Source organism: Acipenser ruthenus, chromosome 7 (genome assembly GCF_902713425.1).
Source record: "Acipenser ruthenus chromosome 7, fAciRut3.2 maternal haplotype, whole genome shotgun sequence".
Taxonomy (NCBI): Eukaryota; Metazoa; Chordata; class Actinopteri; order Acipenseriformes; family Acipenseridae; genus Acipenser; species Acipenser ruthenus.
The window spans coordinates 52,909,376-52,929,587 of record NC_081195.1 but is presented as its reverse complement, the minus strand read 5'-3'; the positions used below and the strand labels follow the sequence as shown (position 1 = coordinate 52,929,587).

General features: G+C 38.3%; 2 protein-coding genes across 5 annotated transcripts in view; one reads left to right on the top strand and one right to left on the bottom strand.

The window, feature by feature from the left end:
• The window catches only part of LOC117415242 (uncharacterized protein C3orf20-like), a 21,941-nt gene extending 17,732 nt beyond the window's left edge, over window positions 1-4,209 (top strand). For 3 of the 4 annotated variants that reach the window (XM_059027273.1, XM_059027271.1, XM_059027272.1), the window contains 3 exons: window positions 2,122-2,264; window positions 2,650-2,784; window positions 3,350-4,209. In XM_059027273.1, coding sequence (XP_058883256.1) covers window positions 2,122-2,264; window positions 2,650-2,784; window positions 3,350-3,491 — 420 coding nt within the window. In that variant the 3' untranslated portion in view covers window positions 3,492-4,209. The remainder of the gene's footprint in view (window positions 1-2,121; window positions 2,265-2,649; window positions 2,785-3,349) is intronic. The other variant, XR_009329182.1, reaches the window with a different exon arrangement.
• Window positions 3,927-20,212, bottom strand: LOC117416276 (vezatin-like). The gene is made up of 12 exons (XM_034027397.3): window positions 20,123-20,212; window positions 17,936-18,070; window positions 14,680-14,769; window positions 14,269-14,444; window positions 13,350-13,634; window positions 12,287-12,424; window positions 10,965-11,112; window positions 10,285-10,622; window positions 9,659-9,852; window positions 8,100-8,200; window positions 6,784-6,991; window positions 3,927-6,486 (listed from the first exon to the last, which is right to left on the bottom strand). The coding sequence occupies exons 1-12, from the start codon at window positions 20,156-20,158 to the stop codon at window positions 5,939-5,941; spliced, it is 2,397 nt and encodes a 798-aa protein (XP_033883288.2). The 5' UTR covers window positions 20,159-20,212; the 3' UTR covers window positions 3,927-5,938.

The following is a 20,212-nucleotide window of genomic DNA, read 5'->3' as shown; positions in this document are numbered from 1 at the left end:
CAATGTAAGCTTCAGTACTAACATATATATGCCCAGCATACATTTTAAGCATAACTACTGCAGCTGCCGGGTTGAATTTCATTGACATAGCTTTGAATTTAAAGGTCCTCTGCTGAACCCAGGACATGTGGATTTCATTATTTAATATTCGTTCTTATAGCAGGTTATATTGAATAATACCTCTTACATTAAGTTATTTTCAGTAATACCTGAACATAAATGTTGTGAATTTCAACTTACAGCAGACCCAGTGTTTTGGAGAAAGGAATTGTAATAATGTAGTGGACTCCCAGGGGCAGCTGTCTTTTTCTGATCTTGGCAAAGTCTTCCTGACATCTGTGCAAATCCACCTTCCTTCAGACTCCTGAATGGTGTCCAGTGGAACACTGCCTGCTTATTTTCTGTACGAAACATAGTTCACTTAAGAGTTGTGTGTGTATGTGTGTACGTATGAACCTGTCAGCTTCTACGACCAGTTTGTTGCATCTTAACTTTACACCAGCAGACTTGAATTCATAAACAAATGCTCAGTATAAACAGCTGTCACTTGTTTTACAACAATATATATTTACATTATTTACATATATACTTACATACGAAATGGTCATGGAGTCTCTCCCTCACTCTTTCTCTCTCTATATATAATAATATTAATTTTGCTTACAGTAAGAATGCAAATATCTTGTTTAAATTATATATCAAGGCTAGTGCTTTATTATTCCATAAACAAACATAAACATATATAGCTTTGTTATAACACAATAAAAATTACCTGTCCTACAGAATCTAGATGAAGGAATTCAGTTACAAAAACGTGCTTTATTAAAAGTTCTATCCGTCCCACCCAAACAACTCAAAACAAAATGAATCTAAGCTAGACATTTTTGTGATCAAGATTATTATTATTGGTTTCAAAGGGGCAATAAATAGCTTTTCCTGACCTGAATCTTTTATGTTCCTTTCTTGGTGGCAAGGTCATGAACATAAAATCCTAGCTGTTTTATGAAAAGGGCACATCTGCTTTAATATGGAGCTGTAAAGCTGTGATGAAGGGTTATCTGGCTGTAAAAGTCTTAATATGTCTTGATCAAGGGGATTGTCCAGATGTCCCCCTTCCAGGTGGGCTGTGAGTTTGTATTATTCTGGTTTATGTATTGAGCATAGAGCCCCTCCAAGCTTAGTGCACATCCAGCTGTGCACACTAGTAGTTGAAGATATGGCTTTGCCATATTAAGTGAGGCAGCAGACTCATTCAAAAGAATTAACTTTACAGTTTAATCTGAATCTTGTCCAAGGCAAATATTATTGTAGAACTAAAACTGATTATTTCTGCATTTCGAAAACATTTCTGGCATAACAGAAGCAGGGTTTACTGAAGCAACCCGAGAGATCTTTGAAACATTGAAACACTGGTTTCTTTTTTATTTTTATTTTACATGGTTTTTGAAAGTGATGCTGTTTTCCGTACCAGTGGTTTAGTGTGAGCCAATGTCCATTATACCCAGAAAACTATATCTGATTAGTCTGTGCCTCTGAAATCAATCAATTCACACACTGGTAACAAACAGTAGCCACCCATAATGCATCACCCGGGAAGACATCAGCAGCAGACCCATTGAAATCCCAAAACATTATCATTATCACAATTTTCAGTATATGTTTTTTTGTAAGGCACTGAAAAATGTTCTGACCAACACCAGCCAACACAGACTCCCCCGCTGAATAAATTCCAGGAAATGGTCCAGATGTTACTAATACAGTTGTGCCCCACAACGTCCACATTTGCATTTATGTGTTTGAAGTGGCTGGAAATGGAATTCAGATATGCCTCAAGACATTGTATAGGATAAAGTTTTTTTTTCCAGTTATTTATTTTGAAAACCTCTTCATGTTTTGATGATATTGACCAAGTAATCCCAAACGGGGGTTAGATATAAAGTTGCTACATAGCAACAGGACACAGTATTCATTAATTTTAAAGAAACCTAAAGAAAATGTATCCAGTGGACAGACAAGAGAGGGGATAAAATAAACTTTTCTGTTTTGTTTCCCCAGGTATCTGCTGGGGTAGAAATCCAGTTCTTGCAGTTCACTAATAGCTTTCCACACCTTTATTTACAGATGTACATTTGTGGAAAGCTGCTCTTTGCTGACTATATTTTTAATGGGTACAGCAGCTCTATTAAAGACCTACAAAAGCAGATTTCTATAACACGTGGCAACTATCGCATGGGCCTCAGTCTTCCCTCAGATTTCAGATTCAGGTATTCTTTAGCATTTCTCCATATGACTTGTATTATTTATTTATGTATTTACTTACTTATTTAGGAGTAGGAATCAATGCTATGAAGCTGTACATATGATTAAAAAGCAGATGGCCAACTTTTACACTGCCAACAGTGTGGTACTACAATGGCTTAGTGTGTCATCAAATGCAGCATGTTGAAGGGTGTAACCTATGACCTTTTCTGGCACACCATGTCAGCTCCTAGCACTTTCAAAGGCTTGTGCAAGTGATAAAAGAAGGGCTGCTGTGGTCTTTTCAATTCAACAACTGTTGCGGACTTCAAACTGAGCTGCATGGGACCAGTTGTTGGACGTTGCACAATTAAATAGTAAACATTATTATTATTGTTTTTTGTTTTACAGCCCTCATCGGGAGATTTCTGAAAGTAACACGACTCAAGGAGCACAGGGAGAATGCAGCACATCTTCACAACGTGACATATGTCAATCAAAAGCTCCCCTTCACAAAGACAAGAGCACAGTCCAGGTTGCTGACAGGTACAGACATGCAATTATTTGTTTTGTGCCCTGTAGGACAAGGTACAGTAAATGAAGATATCCCAGCAGAGTCCTTCAGTAAAAGAGAAACACAGTTATGCATTGGAACTGGACATGTTTATCTGAGATGGCTAATTAACAGCCTGATCATGTGTATTATCCCTGGCTTTGGATCTATACACATTAAATGGAATTTTAGAATTCAGCCCTTTGCTAACACAGAGCTGTACCATCTGGTACGTGAAGACAAATCATTTATTATTTTGCTAGCAATACCCCACACACTGAATCAAAGGATTGATAAAAATCAGTGAAACATGTCATATTAACAATAAATGATAATAAACATAAACAGTTGGTTTTAGCTTATATATGATGTCAGACTGTCTTCTATTACTTACATGAAAATTGAATGCGGGAGGCCCAGTTAAAGCACAGTGCTCTGGCATGTTCGCACACCAGCGATCAATACACCCACTTAATATACTCTCAGAAACCGAATGTATGCATTGCGTCTGGATTTACATGAACAGGTGCTGATGTTAGCTGCTTTTTTGCATTACAGAGCAGTGTCGGTTCAAGAATCTGTGACGTTTAATATGTCCAAAAGGAGCCACCTGCTCTGTGACAGAAAGAAAAAGAACCAACCATCTTTCACTTGGAAGGGCCATTTCAAAAACCTGGATCTGATGAGAATTGCTAAATAAAACTTAAATATATCCATTGGAACACCAGCAGTTAATGTTATAGTTCAATCAGTGTTCAAAACATTCAACAGCAATGCAGAAGCAGAATAATCAAGTTACAGATAAAGAATCTGGATTCCCAAAATGTGAATGTTTTTGGAATGAAATGGACTAGTGTTGTAAGTGTACTGCTCTGGCCAAAATTTTGGCATCACCCTATAGAAGTAACACATTTTACTTCACAAAGTCAAATACTGTACTACTGTGATGGCTTCCAGTAGACTTTTGCAATATCATTTTGTAGTTTCTTTGATTACATGATTACATTTTGGTTAAATAAAATATCTAAATATATCTAAATATAAATATATATATAATTAGCTGTAGTGTTTAGAGGACTTGTGAGTGTGGAAACAAAGACAAATCACTCATGAATCAATACTTTGTACAGGAATACTGCAATATTTATTTAAAATACTGGATAACAGAAGAGTCAATGGTTTGTGGTGAACGAGTGCAATCCACACAGTACATGTGCCTCGTCAACATCCTTCATACAAAGAAAAACAAAGCAACAACATAAAGGAGGGCTTTTAGATTACACAGGAGATTTACACACAAAAACATTTTAATAAAAGGTCAATTTCATCATACAAATCTAATAATATGTAAAATTCTTACTTGTTTTTCACAAATTGTGGAATTATACAGTCTTGCTAAAAGTTGTAATGTATTTGGAGTGAAGAAAATGATGTTTTTTATTTTTGTAAAAGGTAAAACTATTTGTAACATGTGTGCTGTTTTATCTAAGCTGTAGACTGAAAAAAATCAAACAATATAACAATATTTTTTTAGAGATCCTATATATTGTTGGTTTTGATACAGGGCATTGTACCATGTTTTTGGTTTACATTACAAATATTACTTTAAGGGCTGGCTTCACAGACCTCGATTAGAACTAATCTTGGACTACATAATGTTATTTTAGGTAAGGTAGTCCAAGATGAGTGATAATCAAGGCTTGTGAAACCAGCTGTCAACATATTATTTTACCAGTACTATGACAGCAAAACCCTTTCATCCTTGTGTTGTGATTAAACAGTGTGATGTGCAATAAATAGCCTATTTTGTGTTACATCAATGAAACCCCTTTGCCCTTTGTGAGATGTGTTGATGAGCAAATGACTGCTCAGCTGCACACAGTCGTAGTAAGTACATACTGCTAAAACACAATCAAGGGTGCCCTTTAGCATAGAATGTTTTGTTAGAATACAATCCTTCCATCTCATCATTTGTATATAACAAATGCAACAAAACTGCATGCAATTGTGGACCATTCAATAGATGTTGGCACGGAAATTGTGAATGCAGTATCACTGCATTTGGTTTACAGAAGGCTACAGAGTTATGTAGCAGATGAGTGTCCAAAAACCACAACACATTTTAATGAAATAAATCACCAAACAATCATGTTGTTAAAGAAACAGAAGTATTTTCGTACCTGCTCTAAAGACCAAGTGCAAGTCCTTCTTCAGAGCACATGTCCCGGTTTAGGTTTTACAAATACATTCAAATGTACGGGTACCATACCCAAGACCACAACCTGTATTTTCAACATTACCTGGCATACTCTTCGCATCTCTACTCAAAATGTCACTACTATGTAGTGACAGAGGCAAGGCCTAAGCAGCTGTTTCTCTGGTCAGACACTGCAGATTAATCCCCACCACTGATTAAGTGTGTTTCATTGTTTAAAGCAGCATGGTATGTCTCTGCTTCAGTTTTCTGTCCAATCTTGTCACCCACTATCAAAATACTGAGATGGTAATTAAAACCAAGGAAAGCATTCTTTATCATTCAGAAACTCCATTGCGAGTTTCAGCACCTTGCCCCATTTGCTGGACGGTAGGTTAGAGGGTTGATCTACTCCATGCACAGTGCTTTGATACTACATTTCCATTGTCCAATGTTGCCCTGCTCAGACAGAAGCATGCTCTAATGAGTTCTTGTTAAGCACCGTTCTTAAACAGCTCACAGTGGTTTGTTACCATCTCAGACATACTACCAAAAAAAAAAAATGTATAGACAGTATTTGTGGGAAAACACAGCCATACTGACCCATTATGAGGTATTCATTTTTTGAACCGCACAGCCAATGCTGCCCCCCCCCCCCCCCCATGCAGAGGGGAAAAAGGACAGTTACAAAAGGGGGTTCTAATCAAGAATGATTTCCAGAACAGTATTGTGGACAGTGGAAATGAGGTACAGGAATATTAAAGCATTCTGGTTACATATTCTGTTCATCCATAAAAGACAATACTTTTCTGCCGTTAAAATAAAAAGTTGTGTTTTAAAATTACAAACGGACATATCTTTACAGGATTTCTATAAATAACAGAAAATATTAAAATGAATATCCTTTTGTACAGTTTCCAATAATGCGTGCCAGTAAAGCAGCTCCATTTTTTCTATTCCTCAGAGTCACCACTCAGTTTTCCTCCATCCTCCCCCTCGCCTTCACCCTCATCCTCTTCGAAGGTCTGCTCCTGCATGCTGGAGAAGGCATACGATCTGGCCGCTGCCTGAGCAGCTAAAGCAGAGCTGAAACTGATGGCTGCAGACCCATTCAGTCCACTCAGCGTCTCCTGCACAGTGGCTGGCAAAACCTTCTCCAAAACGTCCTGGGAGGGCATGGTTTCAGCAGCAGCTTCATCATTCTCAGCATCTGCTTCCGTCCCGTCATACTGATAGTGCAGCATTCCCTCAGCCCTGTGGGAGTTCAATGTCTCCCTGTCTGTAGTGTCCTCCTCACTCTGCGCCCCCTCTGGCAGAGCACAGCAATACTCTGTCTGACAGTCTGCAGCACTGCCAGTGAACTCACTCCTACAATCACCCTCTTCTTTAGGGGCATGATTATACCGACTGTACTCTTGTGGAGGGGAGGGTGTGTCCAGGGGTGAATCAGAGGTACCAACAGGCTCTAAAGTCTCTGCAGGCACTATAGGATTCAAAATAGCTGCAAAGCAATAGAAATTAAATGTATATGAATAAATATGTAAAACACATTAAAAGTTTAATAGACAGGACTATAAAGCATTCAACACAGACTACAAACTGATATCTGCATTCCAGTATGACAAATGACTTTTTATGCTTAGTATTCTATGAGTAGGGATATTCTATGAGTAGGGAAAACTGTCAGACCTAATGTATGTGCCTTATTCAGTCCTTACGAAAGTTACAAAATGTTCAATGTTACCTACACTCTAAATTACAGTCATGTAATTAACACACACTCATGCATCACCCTGACCTTGATCGCTGAACAGCAGCTGCTTCCACTTCTGCCTCTCCATCTCGGAGGCTCGGAGCCCCAGCACTGATTTGAGCTCCAGTAAGACCCTCTTGGATTCCTCGCCTTCCTTCTTCTGCCGCGCTCGCTCCTCCGGAGACAGGTAGTCAAACCCCACCCCCCTGCCCTCTCCATCCGACTCGGAGTCATCCACATAGGCTTCCAGCTCCTGACGAGGCAAATGTGCTTTTCAGTAAACAAACAAACAAAAAAAAAAGAACCTGCAGTGATTCCGTCTAGAGTCCCCTCGTTAAGCAATTCCTGTTTGGTCTACAGGAGCAGACCTGCCCCCTCTTCTGCACTGTCATCTACTGCTTCCAGTTCAACAACAACATGCTCTGACTTTATAAAACAAAGAGCCAGATTTATGATTTTTTTTTTCTCAGCAGAAAATTTCTCTTTCCATATAAAAAACTGCTTATCTTTCAGAACTAGACAAAACAACCCAGTATGTATTGTAAGAGCTTCTATGTACACCTAATTTGTTCAAGTTCTGAAACATTAGCAATTTGTTTATTCCACTTTAGAAAAGTATTGCAGCAAAAGCTTAGTAAATCTGCCTCAAAATCATGACACCTCAAACACATTTTCATAGAATTTCTGTTTTTGTCAATAGTTCTAATTAAACAAAATATGTGATGATGAAACACAGTGTTTTTTAGATGGTAATAAGACTACTTATATATAGGCTTGCTACTATTTGATTTTTATTTTTTTGCCAAATCGACGATTAATATCAATGTTTATTTTTGAAAGAATTTAACATTTTTTTTCAATCTTTATTTTTTAATTCAAGCAGAGAATGGGTGAAATCGACCTTTATGCTTTAAAAAAAACAAACAGACTTTTTATGCCATTGGAAAATGTCACATTGAGCGAAACCCCTTTATGATATTCAACATGCAACAAAACCATGGTTACCAACATTCTAATTGAAATAACGTTTGGTCATAGCTGAGCTATACATTTAAAAATTGTCTCAAATAAACCGTAGTCATTCAGAGTGGAACGGTGATGGGACAGACAGCAAGTATAAAAACTACACAAACTAGAGATGATTTCTAAATTATTAGTTTTGGTAAGAAAATAAAAAAAATAGCGAGTGGTTTTACCGACATTTATCGCATAGACATTTATTTCAGTCAAACTCAAATATTTTTTGTGAATTCGACGTTTAATGAGCTTTACCGTTTAATATTGAAAAGTAACAAGCCTACTTATATAGTAGTCCCTCCTGTTCCTGCTGTCCCACACAGCTCGTGTAACACACTTAGTACCTGCTCCTCCGGGACGGGATCTCTGTCCTCGATCAGTGTGACAGGACGCGACGTGGGAGTCAGGACAGGAGTGAAGCTCTCATCTGGAGTTTCAGGCTTTCCTGCAGGGAATATTAAGGGGCAGCAAACATTAGTTCACTGTAGCAGCAGTGATTTATTGATCAGAATACCATGTATTGTACAGAATAAAAACACAGAAATATATTGTTCAGAAAACACAGCATGATTAGTATCTCACACGAGTCCCTGCACCCAGTCCTCAATGAATGTATATTATTGACATCATCAGGTGCCAGGAATTTCAGCAATCAGGTACCTCTTAAAACTGCTCTGAACTGATCACACTTACAGGATCACAGCATTAAGTCTTACTTGAGTCTGTAGGTTTACTATTAGGAGTTGTTCATGCAGCTATAGGGGAGGAACAATTACTGCTCAAACTCCTGGCTCCTGATCATTTTAATAATACACTTAACTGAGGGTACAGGGTATAGGGGACAAGTGTGAAGTTACATAGCCTTCCAATGTCTATCTTCCAGTGCAGGATTAGCCTGAGTTTAGAAAGAAAAACAGTTGAGTAAGGCACATTAAACAGAACAGCAGACGGTTAAGGTTTTGTAAATTTAGAGGAGTACTGCGATTACTAAAATCTTATAAGAGGACAGCATGGGCATATTATGTTACTAAAAGGTTTTATACTACTACTACTACATATATATATATATATATATATATATATATATATATATATATATATAACCTTCATTATAGCCCATTGTAATTGATGGACGAACTGTTGTGGTTAGATAACCATTGACGTAGCATAGCCTGAGGATCAAAATGAATGGGTTACTGGACACAAAGCAGACAACATATCAGCAAAAGTCAATGAAGGCCAACATTGTGTACAGGAACAAAAGCAATAAATCATGCATCGGCCGGTCAAATTAATAGCAAGTAACACTTCAAACCTCACTTCACTAGAAAATGCCAATACAGTTGGGATAATGACTTATATTTAGGGAGGCAACTAAAAACTGGCCTGTTTACCATATGAATAGATCTCCCATCTGTTGCCTAATCTCCCAGAAGGTGATAAGGAGGAATGCAGCAGTGTTAGTTGTAAGGAAATGAGTCACAGTTATTTCCAATTAAACTAACTAAACCTTTCATAGGACAATTACTACAAAAGAGCTACAGAGTGAGACATAACTCACTTGAGTAATCTTCCATAAATGAGCAGACATTAAAAACTTTTTCAAAACTAGTCACTCTTCAAATACATACAAAACATTATATTAAGCTAGTGGTACCCTAAATGTCATCCATTTACTACCAATGCAGAAGCACTAGGTGAAAAATGTCCACATTTCAAGCTACAACTTTCAATACACCTCAACATAACTTCAAGAAATCAAGTCAATCTTCTCAACTCAGAGGATCTCTTTAGATATTACTGTCTTTGTGAATTACTTTTTAGGTCTTATCCCTGCACAAGGTTAACGAATGGGCACCAGCTCCGTGTCATGCTTAATATTTATACTATAAACAAATGTTACCTTTGCAGTCTGTGGCTCTGCGTATCATTTTGTCAACCTGGGACACCGCCTCCTCCCAGCAGCTTGAACTGGCCTGCATGTGTGGCTGGATCAGCTTCAGTTTTTGCCCCAGCTCCCGGTACACTGTGCAAGTCATCTCTGGAGGCTCCCCGGAAACCATCAGCTTCTCTAGGTCATCCTCCAGAATGATCACTCTGCAATAAGAAAGGAAAATAACAGTAGCAAAACACACAATTCCTACTGATATGCCAATAAACACACATCCAAACAATTAAAATGATGTGGAAAAGTAATAATAAATGGTCCCAAATAAAATACCTGTGTAGCATGGGTAATAAGGCTACACAAGCTTCCAAATTATTGAAATCACAAGTGGTGTCCTAAATAGGCCTGACTTAAATGAAGATGGAAAGTGCAGATTGTAGATGACACTAAAACAAACAAAGGAAAAAAAAATGACCTAAAAAAGAGCCAAGAAATACAGCTGCTATACGTCATACTCCAAAAGTAATGTGTGATCACAAAATCATGCAACTGTGGGACTAAAGCCCATTATTATCACCAAGGTAAACATGTAGCAAATTGCAACCACAAGATGAGGAGGCGCAATAGCCGACAGCACGTACTCATTGAGCAGGGCTTTGAGATGGAGCTGGAGGCTGCGCACGGCAGTGTACAGGCTGTTGAGCTCCCTGCACTTCTGCCTGGCCCTGTTGGAGCGATCTCCCCCTCCCTGCGGCTGGTGTTGTGTCTCGAAGTAGCGGTGGAACTCATAGCTGCGCCGCAGTTCCTCTAGGCATGTGGTCAGCGTGCGGTGCAGCGGCCCCGTCACCTCCGTCACTACTTGATGCATCAGATGCTCAGGGCTCAGACCCGAGTCTGTGGGCATGTGCACTGGGGACAGGAGCAAAGCCAGCCTCCGGAAGAACTCAGAACTTTGCCCCACCCACAGCTGAAAAAGTACCTGTTAAAAGCACAAAGCAAAAACAAAACTAAGGGTATTAATAAAATATATGACATTTGCTGTTAAAGGCAAGCACGGAGGAATTTGCCTCGAGGACATTAAACTCTGCCGAGAAGTTTAAGAAGCAGCATGCACCGTCTTGTTTACAGCTTCCTTAATTTTTGCAAAATAAAAAATCGACTTGTGTTGTCTAAGTGGATGACAGCTATAGAAAGTCACCAAACTCTCCAAATAATATATTATAGGTCTCCTGTTGAGAAAACTGGTATAAATACTGTTCTACCATATTAGCCTTTGTAACTTTTCTTTCTGGGTTGAGTGGAAAAAAAAAGGCCCCGTTACCTTGAGCGCAGGGAGACTGTAATCGTCGGTGAGCTCCTGGGCCTGCTCGTCCGACAGCTGTTCCTCACTCAAACCTAAACCCAACTCCTTCAGGGGCACTGCTGATACATAGTTTGTCACGTTGTCTATCTCTGAGTTCAGGGGGTACGTTCACGAAGGGGTTAAAGAAACTAAGATCAGAAAACGTGGGTCTCTTTCCCCATTTACAAAAATTGTTTAAGAAAAGTGTGCAAGCATGTGTATAAAAGCAAGACTTATAGCCATAGATTTTTAATACCCCTAGGCCAAAAAGAAACAACTCTGTAGTCTATTCTGTAACATGTAGAATAACATTGTTATTGTTAGTATATATGCTTTGGTAAAAGTCAACATTTATGTATTGTTAGTATATATGTTACCAAATAAGGTGGTAAATGTCTGAAATTATGAAGAAATAGTTTTTTAGACTTACCGGTTAATCTTATGATTTACCAAAGCTTACTGGTAAATGCAGGTATACTATATCATCAAATAATTTATTTAGTCCTGTATACAAATTATCAATTAACAAAAAACCTTAATGTTGAAGAATATATTTATTTATGCATACACCTTTTCCATTAATAAAATAATCATTAATGAGCTTACAGTAATGCACAATTGAGCAATTTAAACTAGTTCAACGTGGTACAATATTGGAATCTACTTATGCTGAACAACCAAAATTCTGTAAATTTGCATATAAAACAATTCACAATGGTGTTGAAGGCTATTGTACTCCAAATACGTAGTTTAATGAAAAATAACATTCTGTTCAATGCAAATTAAATCATACTTTGATTACTATGACTATGACACAAAACGCCACAAAGACAGGCAGTTTATAGATATATTTACTTAATTATTACAGTATTTGGTGGCACGGAGTTACACAGGACTCCTGAAGCCTTACAAACAATGCACAAAAGTGAGATATTCAGTCATTACAGTCAAAGGCACTTGGTTATGCTTGAGATTTACCGGTAAATGCCTTAAGTAAAGCACCATCATGTTTATTTTGGACATTTACCAGTAAATCTTAATAGTTGACAATATTCTGACTTTTACCGTAACATTAGAAACAGTCTTCAATTAAACTCTAGGTCTACTGAACCCACCTCTGAGGCAAACATAAGTATTGTCTTTTCCAGGTCAACAGACCTCACCCCCAGTAGTAAAATTCAACTCGTCTTACAATAAACAGCGCAGAGTGGACAGATTAATGAGAAGCAGCTTCCTGATCGGTGTTGTTCTGCTGTCCATTTACCCAGCAGCCGCTTTGCGGTCTCAGATGAAAAGGATATGACTTCAGCATGTGGCAGGTGGCCAGCCGAGAGTCTCGGAAGGCGGCTCTCAGGGCTTTGTACACTGCTTTCCGAAGGCCGATCAGCTGCTGGCTACGGTGTCGCCCCGCTTTATTAAATGGACAAGCAGCACTGACCCTGTCAAGCAAACTTGAAAAGTGAAATGTGATACAACTGTACAGATGTCCCAGAACATCTCAAACTACACACAACACGTAATGGCTGAAGGGGCTGGCGTAATGGCTTTGCTTTACCAAGTTAGCAGAATCTAATGGACAGGGGTCTGGTATGCACTTCAGTCTGTACTCCTGTATATCAGAGTGAGCAAACTGGTTGTCAACTTTCTAAATACAAAAAAAAGTTACATTGTGGGAGATGACAATTCAGACAGTGCCTCATAGTACAAGAAGTCCATTTTCCAGTCACTATGAATTTAAGAATTATAAGGTCTTTATGAATTTTGAGTATTACATATTGTTTGATGTAAATAAACTATTTAGAATAATTAGAATAAATGCAAATTCAACACCACATGGATATTTAACCAAGTGGAGCCAATGGCTTATTTGTTGTAAAATTAAAAAAATAAATAAAATAAAAATAGAGTAGCTTCTTTATCCTACATAATAAAACAGTTATGTAAAGACTGCATGTCAAATTTGTGTAGCCAGAGACATTTCACCATTAGACTAAAACCTTTAAACAAAATATGGAACTCCAGCACTGGAAAAGATGACTGCATGCAGATCATCAGAATTATCTTCCATTCCCACAATGTAATCTTATCAGGACTGGAGTTTCTGTAAACCAGCAATTGCTGCGGTTTCTTTTCTACACAATGCAGACCTGATAAGTGATAGAATGACAAACTTCACAGAAAATACAAGGAATTCCACAGTTCTACTTTACGAGGGTGAGAGATAAAAACTTTAACCAGTTTGTTGACAGCTTCTACCAAGTAACCTAAACAGCTTTCATGTCTTAAGAGGGAGGTATGTTTGTGTGTGTGTATTAGTTTGTACATTGAAATATGGTATTAAAAAAGAAGTGAAGAGAGACTTACAGGGTGAAACCCCTGGAGATGACTTCTGTTTCCTGAACGAGGCGCAGTGCTTTCCTCACCAGGCTGGTGAAGGCCCGACTGTTGGCTGTCAGCTCCTCCAGCTGGATGCTGCACTTTCTCATAGTCATCCGCAGCCTGGCGGTCTTCCAGAGGCTCAATCCCCTGAGAAACACGTAGGAGGTGAAAGCGAGGAGGCCGGGCCCCAGGGCCACCCATGACAAATCATCACAGAACAGGTGCAGGGCGATCAGGACCCCGATAAAGGCAGCCAGCACAGGGAGGTCCCTGAGGAGACAAAATGCCTTACATTACATACTTAGGATTATGATCAGTTTTTCATTGCTTGTACCTGCTCCCAGTTTAGATTAGAATTTATATTATTTTAATGAATTTGATCATGTCACCCAGGCTGGTGACTTTGACAACAATATTTGACTTCTACACAGTATGGGCAAAAAGATAACCACAAGATCAGAATGTTTTGTTTTAATATGGGGTATCAAAGCTGAATAGGCTGGACACAAACATAATGCAAGAGGGAGACTCTCTAAACATACAACAAATACATTATAAATGGATAAAAAAAAGCAGGAGTATTCATAATGCAGGCACGTTTACATGGTAGAATTCCAGAATACAGGAGGAGAATGGCCAGTAAAAGTCATGTGGTACTGAGAACAACAGAAAGGAGCAACCAACTTTATATAAAAAAAAACAAAAAAAAACACACACACACAACAGAAAATCCATTGTGCACATCAATCAACATACTTGTCTCAAGAAGTCTGTCTACCACCCTGTTCTTTAAAACCGTTCAGTGCTTAATTTACTTTCAGATTAACCTGGAAATTAGTGTCCTGACTATAGCATAGTAGCACATCTGTGCGATATGACAGAAGAAGCATTTTCAAGGCACTACCAAAAATTTAGAGTTGCTATGAAGCGCAGGCCTAAAGTGTCGCCATTTTCCGCTTGCTCAGAGTGTCCTGTGGACAGGATACTGGGGTCGAGAAGCTCAATCAGCTCCACATCCTCCTGTAGCAGCACTTCCTGTTCCAGGATGGTATGCAGCGAATACTGCCGAAATCCCACATCCTAGTTAAAAAAAATAAATAAAAAATAGAGTGGGAAGTAGAGTGCTCCACTTGAGGTTTTGTAACAACACTGTACCAGGTGTGGCTAATGGAAGGTGCACTTAATCACCACGAGTCTGATAAGCAACAGCTGGTTTGGGGCTGTGCTAAAACACCAACATTTCCTGACATGGCAGTCTAGAGAGAACCTGGGTGTGTACTGGCTTAGTTACAGCTTATTAAGAAATAACACTCACCAACTGCATCTCTGGGCTGTCTGATGCTTTGCCTTGCTGGAAGGGGTTCAACTTCAGAATGGCATCAGCCAGTTTCAAGAAAAGCCCTTGCTGAAAAACAGGATACAAAACATTGTAAACCTTTTGGATAGGGCCCATTGATTTAAAAACATCGATACAAAGCCACAATACAATACAAACATATAGCTGTATCATTAGAGGACTGGCCTGCAGAGCACAGAAGTGCTGAACTGAATCTATGTCACACTGGATGCTTGCCCACCACAGGTATCCATTGCAGGAGACCTCATGCACACCACATCAAAAACCAACTCCAGCTGTCCTTGAATTATCAATCTACTCTAACTTTGACTTGTTTCAAAGAACCTCAGTCTATTGTTTGTTTTGAAGAATGTAAGTTTTCTTTAGTTAAGTGCCCCAGGAGACAGCTGCAGAAAACATTAAACTGGCATTGCCTCCCTTTCTTTCTCGTGACCAGCTTTGTTACAGCATGCTTATCTTTTCAATTGCATTATTTTGGCTGACTCATTTAGACTGAGATGTGATATAATGTATCTGTTTGCTAGTAAAAATAATATAAACCCAAGTCATCCCAGTAAAGACAAAAAAAATTAAAAAGAAGAAAAACAAATCTGACCATGCAGCCAATGCTGTGAAGGCAAACGCAGCCCTTGCCTTTTCCTATCAGGGGAGACAACTTCCACATTTAGGAACGCACCCTATTTTAAATCCTATATCTGGTCCTGGTCTTTAAAGATGTATTTGTTAGCATGCTAAACTCATCTGTCTAAATTACATTAGCTTACCATGTTCAGTCCTCTCCCAATTATTGTGTTTGATGCAGCTCACACTCACTTTTCTCCCTGGCTTAAAATGCGTGAAGATTGAAAATAATAACACTTTAATTCAAATACTCCCCCCATTTCTGGCACATTGTTATTGGGAGGTGAGTGTTCCCATAATTAGGCTAATTATTTTGTACACTCCAACTTATTTGGAAGTTTTTTATGTATGGAATTTATTGATGTATTTATTTATGAATTTAGCTGTGAGTGACACACAGGATTTTCCACTACAAAGCTAGTTTATGCTGTAACTTCTTGATTTTTCAATCAATTAGCCGTATTAGTTAGGCTTCCTAATTAGATCTTGTAAAACAACATACAGGCGATGAAAGCTTCCCCTAACCCCACCACCCCCTGTCTAGAACTGATTCAGCTTAAAAGAAAGACCTCAGGGATAAGCTGTGCCAAATGTACATTAAAATCCTACATGTCAAGAAAGAAACTCCTGCTAGTTCACCACTTTGTCCTGAAGGTCCTGAAGGCATGCGATTAGAAACAAATCGGGTTCGTGCAAATCCTGCAGAGATCTAAATGAAGAGGAGCTGGACTACCCACTTAGCCCTATGAAATCCATTTCGAAATGCCTAATCGCCGGCCAAGCTTCTCCCTGTGATCACTTTACTTCTGTATCCCCTTCCCTGGAGGGCAGTCACTTAAAAGACTAGCCCATGCCTCTCCATCTGTGCACTACTGCGCTCTGGCAAGTCGCCACAGCTTTAGTTTGGATCCCAGCCTTGTCAGAAAAGGACTTACTCACATCCTGAAAAAGGGGGTATACAATTTAGTGTGCCAAGCTCCGGTATTAGCATGTGTATGAATACAATGGTGATTGAGCCAATCTTGCATTAATGTATTCTGCATGTAACCTTTTAATCTGAATAAAACAGGGCAATCCTGGGTCAGTTATACTAACAACATGTGCAGGTCAGACTTTACAGCAGTATAATATATTCTGTAGCTATGTAATCAAATAGCATTTTGTATTAAGTTACCACCAAATGAAAAAATGCCATAAATACAAATTTGGCAACATAAAATCCTTCCCTAATAAGTGTCCAAACGTTCCAATATAACCCTCACCTGATCTCAGCCAATGGTTCCCAGTACAGCATACATTATCCCACAGTATATGCCTGCATTGGACAGTCTTGCTTAAATATGCAGCTCTGGCCATCACTGCTTGTAGAAAAAGTTCCCTTCTCACTTAAGAGATTCAAGGCTTCTGACAGGCAATGTGATACAATAAATGCAGTAAGAGGAAATCATTATGACAGATTTTCCAAAAAGCAAATTATATTTCCAGAGGTGACTGCTGAAAATGTTGCAGCTCGTTTACAGAACAGAACGCAGAACTCTCAGTCATCATCCTCCAAGGTCATAAGACTGGACTCATTACCAAACAATCTGACCACAAACAAGCAAGACAAAAAAAAATTTAAAAATGGAATGAAAATGAACCAAAAGCCAGTAGGGCTATGCAATTGATCACAAGGGTGCACATTTAGATACTGCCTTCCTTTAAATCGATACAAAAGACTGTCTCCGTTGTTTTGCACTAAAAGAGACATACATGCACTATTAGAGGTTTCATTTTCATAACCATGATGCAAATTAGTTCAGTGGCAGTATTAAGATTCGCCAGTTTACATTTTATTCCTAGATTATCTTGAATACCAGCCAACTAAATTATTATAATTTATTTAAATACATGAAGTAATATCATTTAATTGAGTCATTACTGTTAAATACCGGTTTCCTTGTGCTAGATGCCATGCTTGTTTCTCGTTGGTGGGTTTTACTAGTAATTCCAGAGTCTTATACAATCTGCCCATTTCAGATCTATCCCCGAAGTACATATTCAGGTTCAGGAAAGCCACCACAGAAGTAATACTAAATCTCTAACCTAAAAATAAATAACATTTCCCTGGATAAATGACCAATGCAACAAAACCAGAGCTGATCTATGAACAAGCTCATGCAAACCAATCTCTGACAAAGCACTCCTAATGCCCTTCATTCGGTCAAGCCTGGCATGTCAAGAGACACCAAGTGCCCCAGGCTCAAGCTGGTATGGCTTAATGCCAAAAGTGGCCTCCCCCTATTCCACATGGTAGAAGGGGCACTGCAAAACTATGTAGAGCACAGGGAGTTTGTGGTGTCTTGGTTTTGGGCACACCCAGTTTTAGACAATTCAAGGTGTGGTCAAGCAGGTCAGAAAACTGTTTTTCATCTACTGTCAGTTTTATGCAGTTGCAGTTTTAAAAACCATGGCCGCTACTAAAAAAAAAAACGGTTTAGTTAAACGCAATTGTATGGCAATGTATTATGCAAAGGAGGAAAGCTGAAAGAAAATAAAGGCAGCAGCAGGGGGACCCAGAGGAGCAGAGCAGGGGTTCATGAGCAGCACTCACTCTTGGTGTGGTGTGGATATCCTGTTGGTGGAGCCCCTCCTCTCCTGTGCAATGTTCTGCCTCCTGGAACACAGCTGCACATGTCTCGAAATCCGTGTGTCCTAAATCCTGCAAGTATTGGAACAGCGGAGAATTCTGGTGACGGGGAGAAATCCAAAGTTAGATCCACAAATTACTGAAATTGTTTTTTATATTTTTTATGAACCAAGTGACAAATGTGTAAATATACATGAATATCATATCAAAACATTTTATTTCTGTTGTCCCGGTGCCAAAGCACTGGCAGAAAGCAAGCTCCTGCCACTGCAGGCAAATAAAGCTCTTAACATAAACTCATCTTATTCCTGGCCTCTTGACCCACTGTATCAACTGAGGAGTAAAGCACAAAAGCTTAAATCAAAAAAGGTGAAAGCCTCACTTTACTGCTATCAGAACTGTATCCTAGATTTAAAATAAAGAATCAATAAAGTTAGCACAAAATGGATTATATTGCAACAGCATGGCATGATTTATATATTGCCAGTGGAAAGAGAAACTCTGCTGCACATCCAACTAAGGAGCACATGCTACTGATCAATGGAGTTACACATTGACTAAACTAAGCAAGTTTTATTTAAAAAAAAAAAAATTCTAGCAGGGTCCTATGACATGCATTAGATACTGGATATTGTATAGCAGGGGTCCGAAAAGGATATGCAGTATGGTGGTATTACAAAATAAATGTTTTAAGCTTTCTGAAAGGCATACTTATATCTATACACATGGTCTCTTTGATTCTAAGTATATAAGCAAGTATATTCGAGTGTATAAAAACAAATATTCAATACACGTAATTACACATTTCTCAAAATGATACGACCAGGAACTGTTGAGTAGGAGCAAAAAGAGCACCGATATTTGAAGTATGAAATCTACTTTTGCACTTTATCAGAAGAAAGAAAATGTCTGAAAATGATTCAAAGATTTTTATACTGTAATAAACATGACTGATTAAAAGTATTCATTGTACAAACTTATCACTCAGAGATTGTAAAATTAATGGATTATTTTACAACCAGGAAGCAGCCAACACAAAACCCCTTTGGATAAGATGCATCTAAGTGAATATATATATATATATATATATATATATATATTTAAATGAAACAATCCAGCTACATATACAGAGCATTTTTCAGCATTTGGTTGCTATGTACATGTTACACATTTTAATTTGGGTGTTTGAATTTGTGAATATTGCTACTGTATCTGTGTTCCAAGTCTGGTATTGCCTGGGGACTGTCAGCACAGCTTGCACTGGATATTGATTCTGGTATGCATTTAGAATGATGACTTCTGATCCCCTGATTTGAACTATGTACAACTTAAACTACAATATTAAAACAGTATTATACTATCTAATAATCAAAAAGTCTGACTAGTCATATATCTTTTTTGTTTGTTTTGTTTTTGTTTTTTAAATCCAGCATTGCATTCTATTTATTTTCGTTACAGGCACAGTAGTTTTATAAAAAAAAAAAGACCTCTGATGGCAAAGTGATTGTTTTCAACTGAAGTGAATCGCGACATACATTTCTCAACATGTCACCCAAACAGCAGCAATATGTTGTTATGACTAACCTAGCATAATAAAAGAGCAGTCTACACTATAATAATATACAACATAATTTCATACATACATTCAGTCATACACTGACCTACTTTTCCAGTCTCTGCCCAATTCACAGTGCTAATTTAAAATGCAGAACGAATGCTTATACCTGGTGCTTGTGTGTTGGGTTACACATTAAAAAGCAATTAACCTAAATAGACGAGATAAAACATTTATTTGTGTAAACACATGCAAGCGAATTCTTATGGATCTCTGACAACACGGAAAGAACATTTGGCGTCTTCTGATTCTTTAAAAAAAATTATAATAATAAAACACAACACACCATTATTTAAATCATATTTCTAATCTGCGTTTTTAAAATGTAATATTTAACCTAGCTCGTTAACAACAGAAGTAGCCTAGTAGTCTGACATTACACGAATACATTCATTCAAACAGCACTGCGTTACGCTGTTTCAAACATTTTGCAATCAAACATAATATATGACGCAAAACCTGATGTTTCTGTTGTTTATTACAATAGCGATCTGTTACAGCTATTTGCATAACACATCTGGAAACATTGCACCAACCTCAAAGACCACCTCTTCATCAAACTCCTCAGTCATTGCTCTCCGCCATGGACCTCCACCCCTTTAGCATTGTGGGATTGTAGTCCCATG

Excerpts from the sequence above, each read along its gene's own strand:
- LOC117416276 (XM_034027397.3), bottom strand. The coding sequence starts at position 20,158 with ATGACTGAGGAGTTTGATGAAGAGGTGGTCTTTGAG. Across the intron at positions 14,445-14,679 it reads ACAGCCCAGAGATGCAGTTG|GATGTGGGATTTCGGCAGTA; the intron begins GTGAGTGTTATT and ends TTTTTTAACTAG. Across the intron at positions 6,487-6,783 it reads GCTGCTGTTCAGCGATCAAG|CTATTTTGAATCCTATAGTG; the intron begins GTCAGGGTGATG and ends ATTGCTTTGCAG.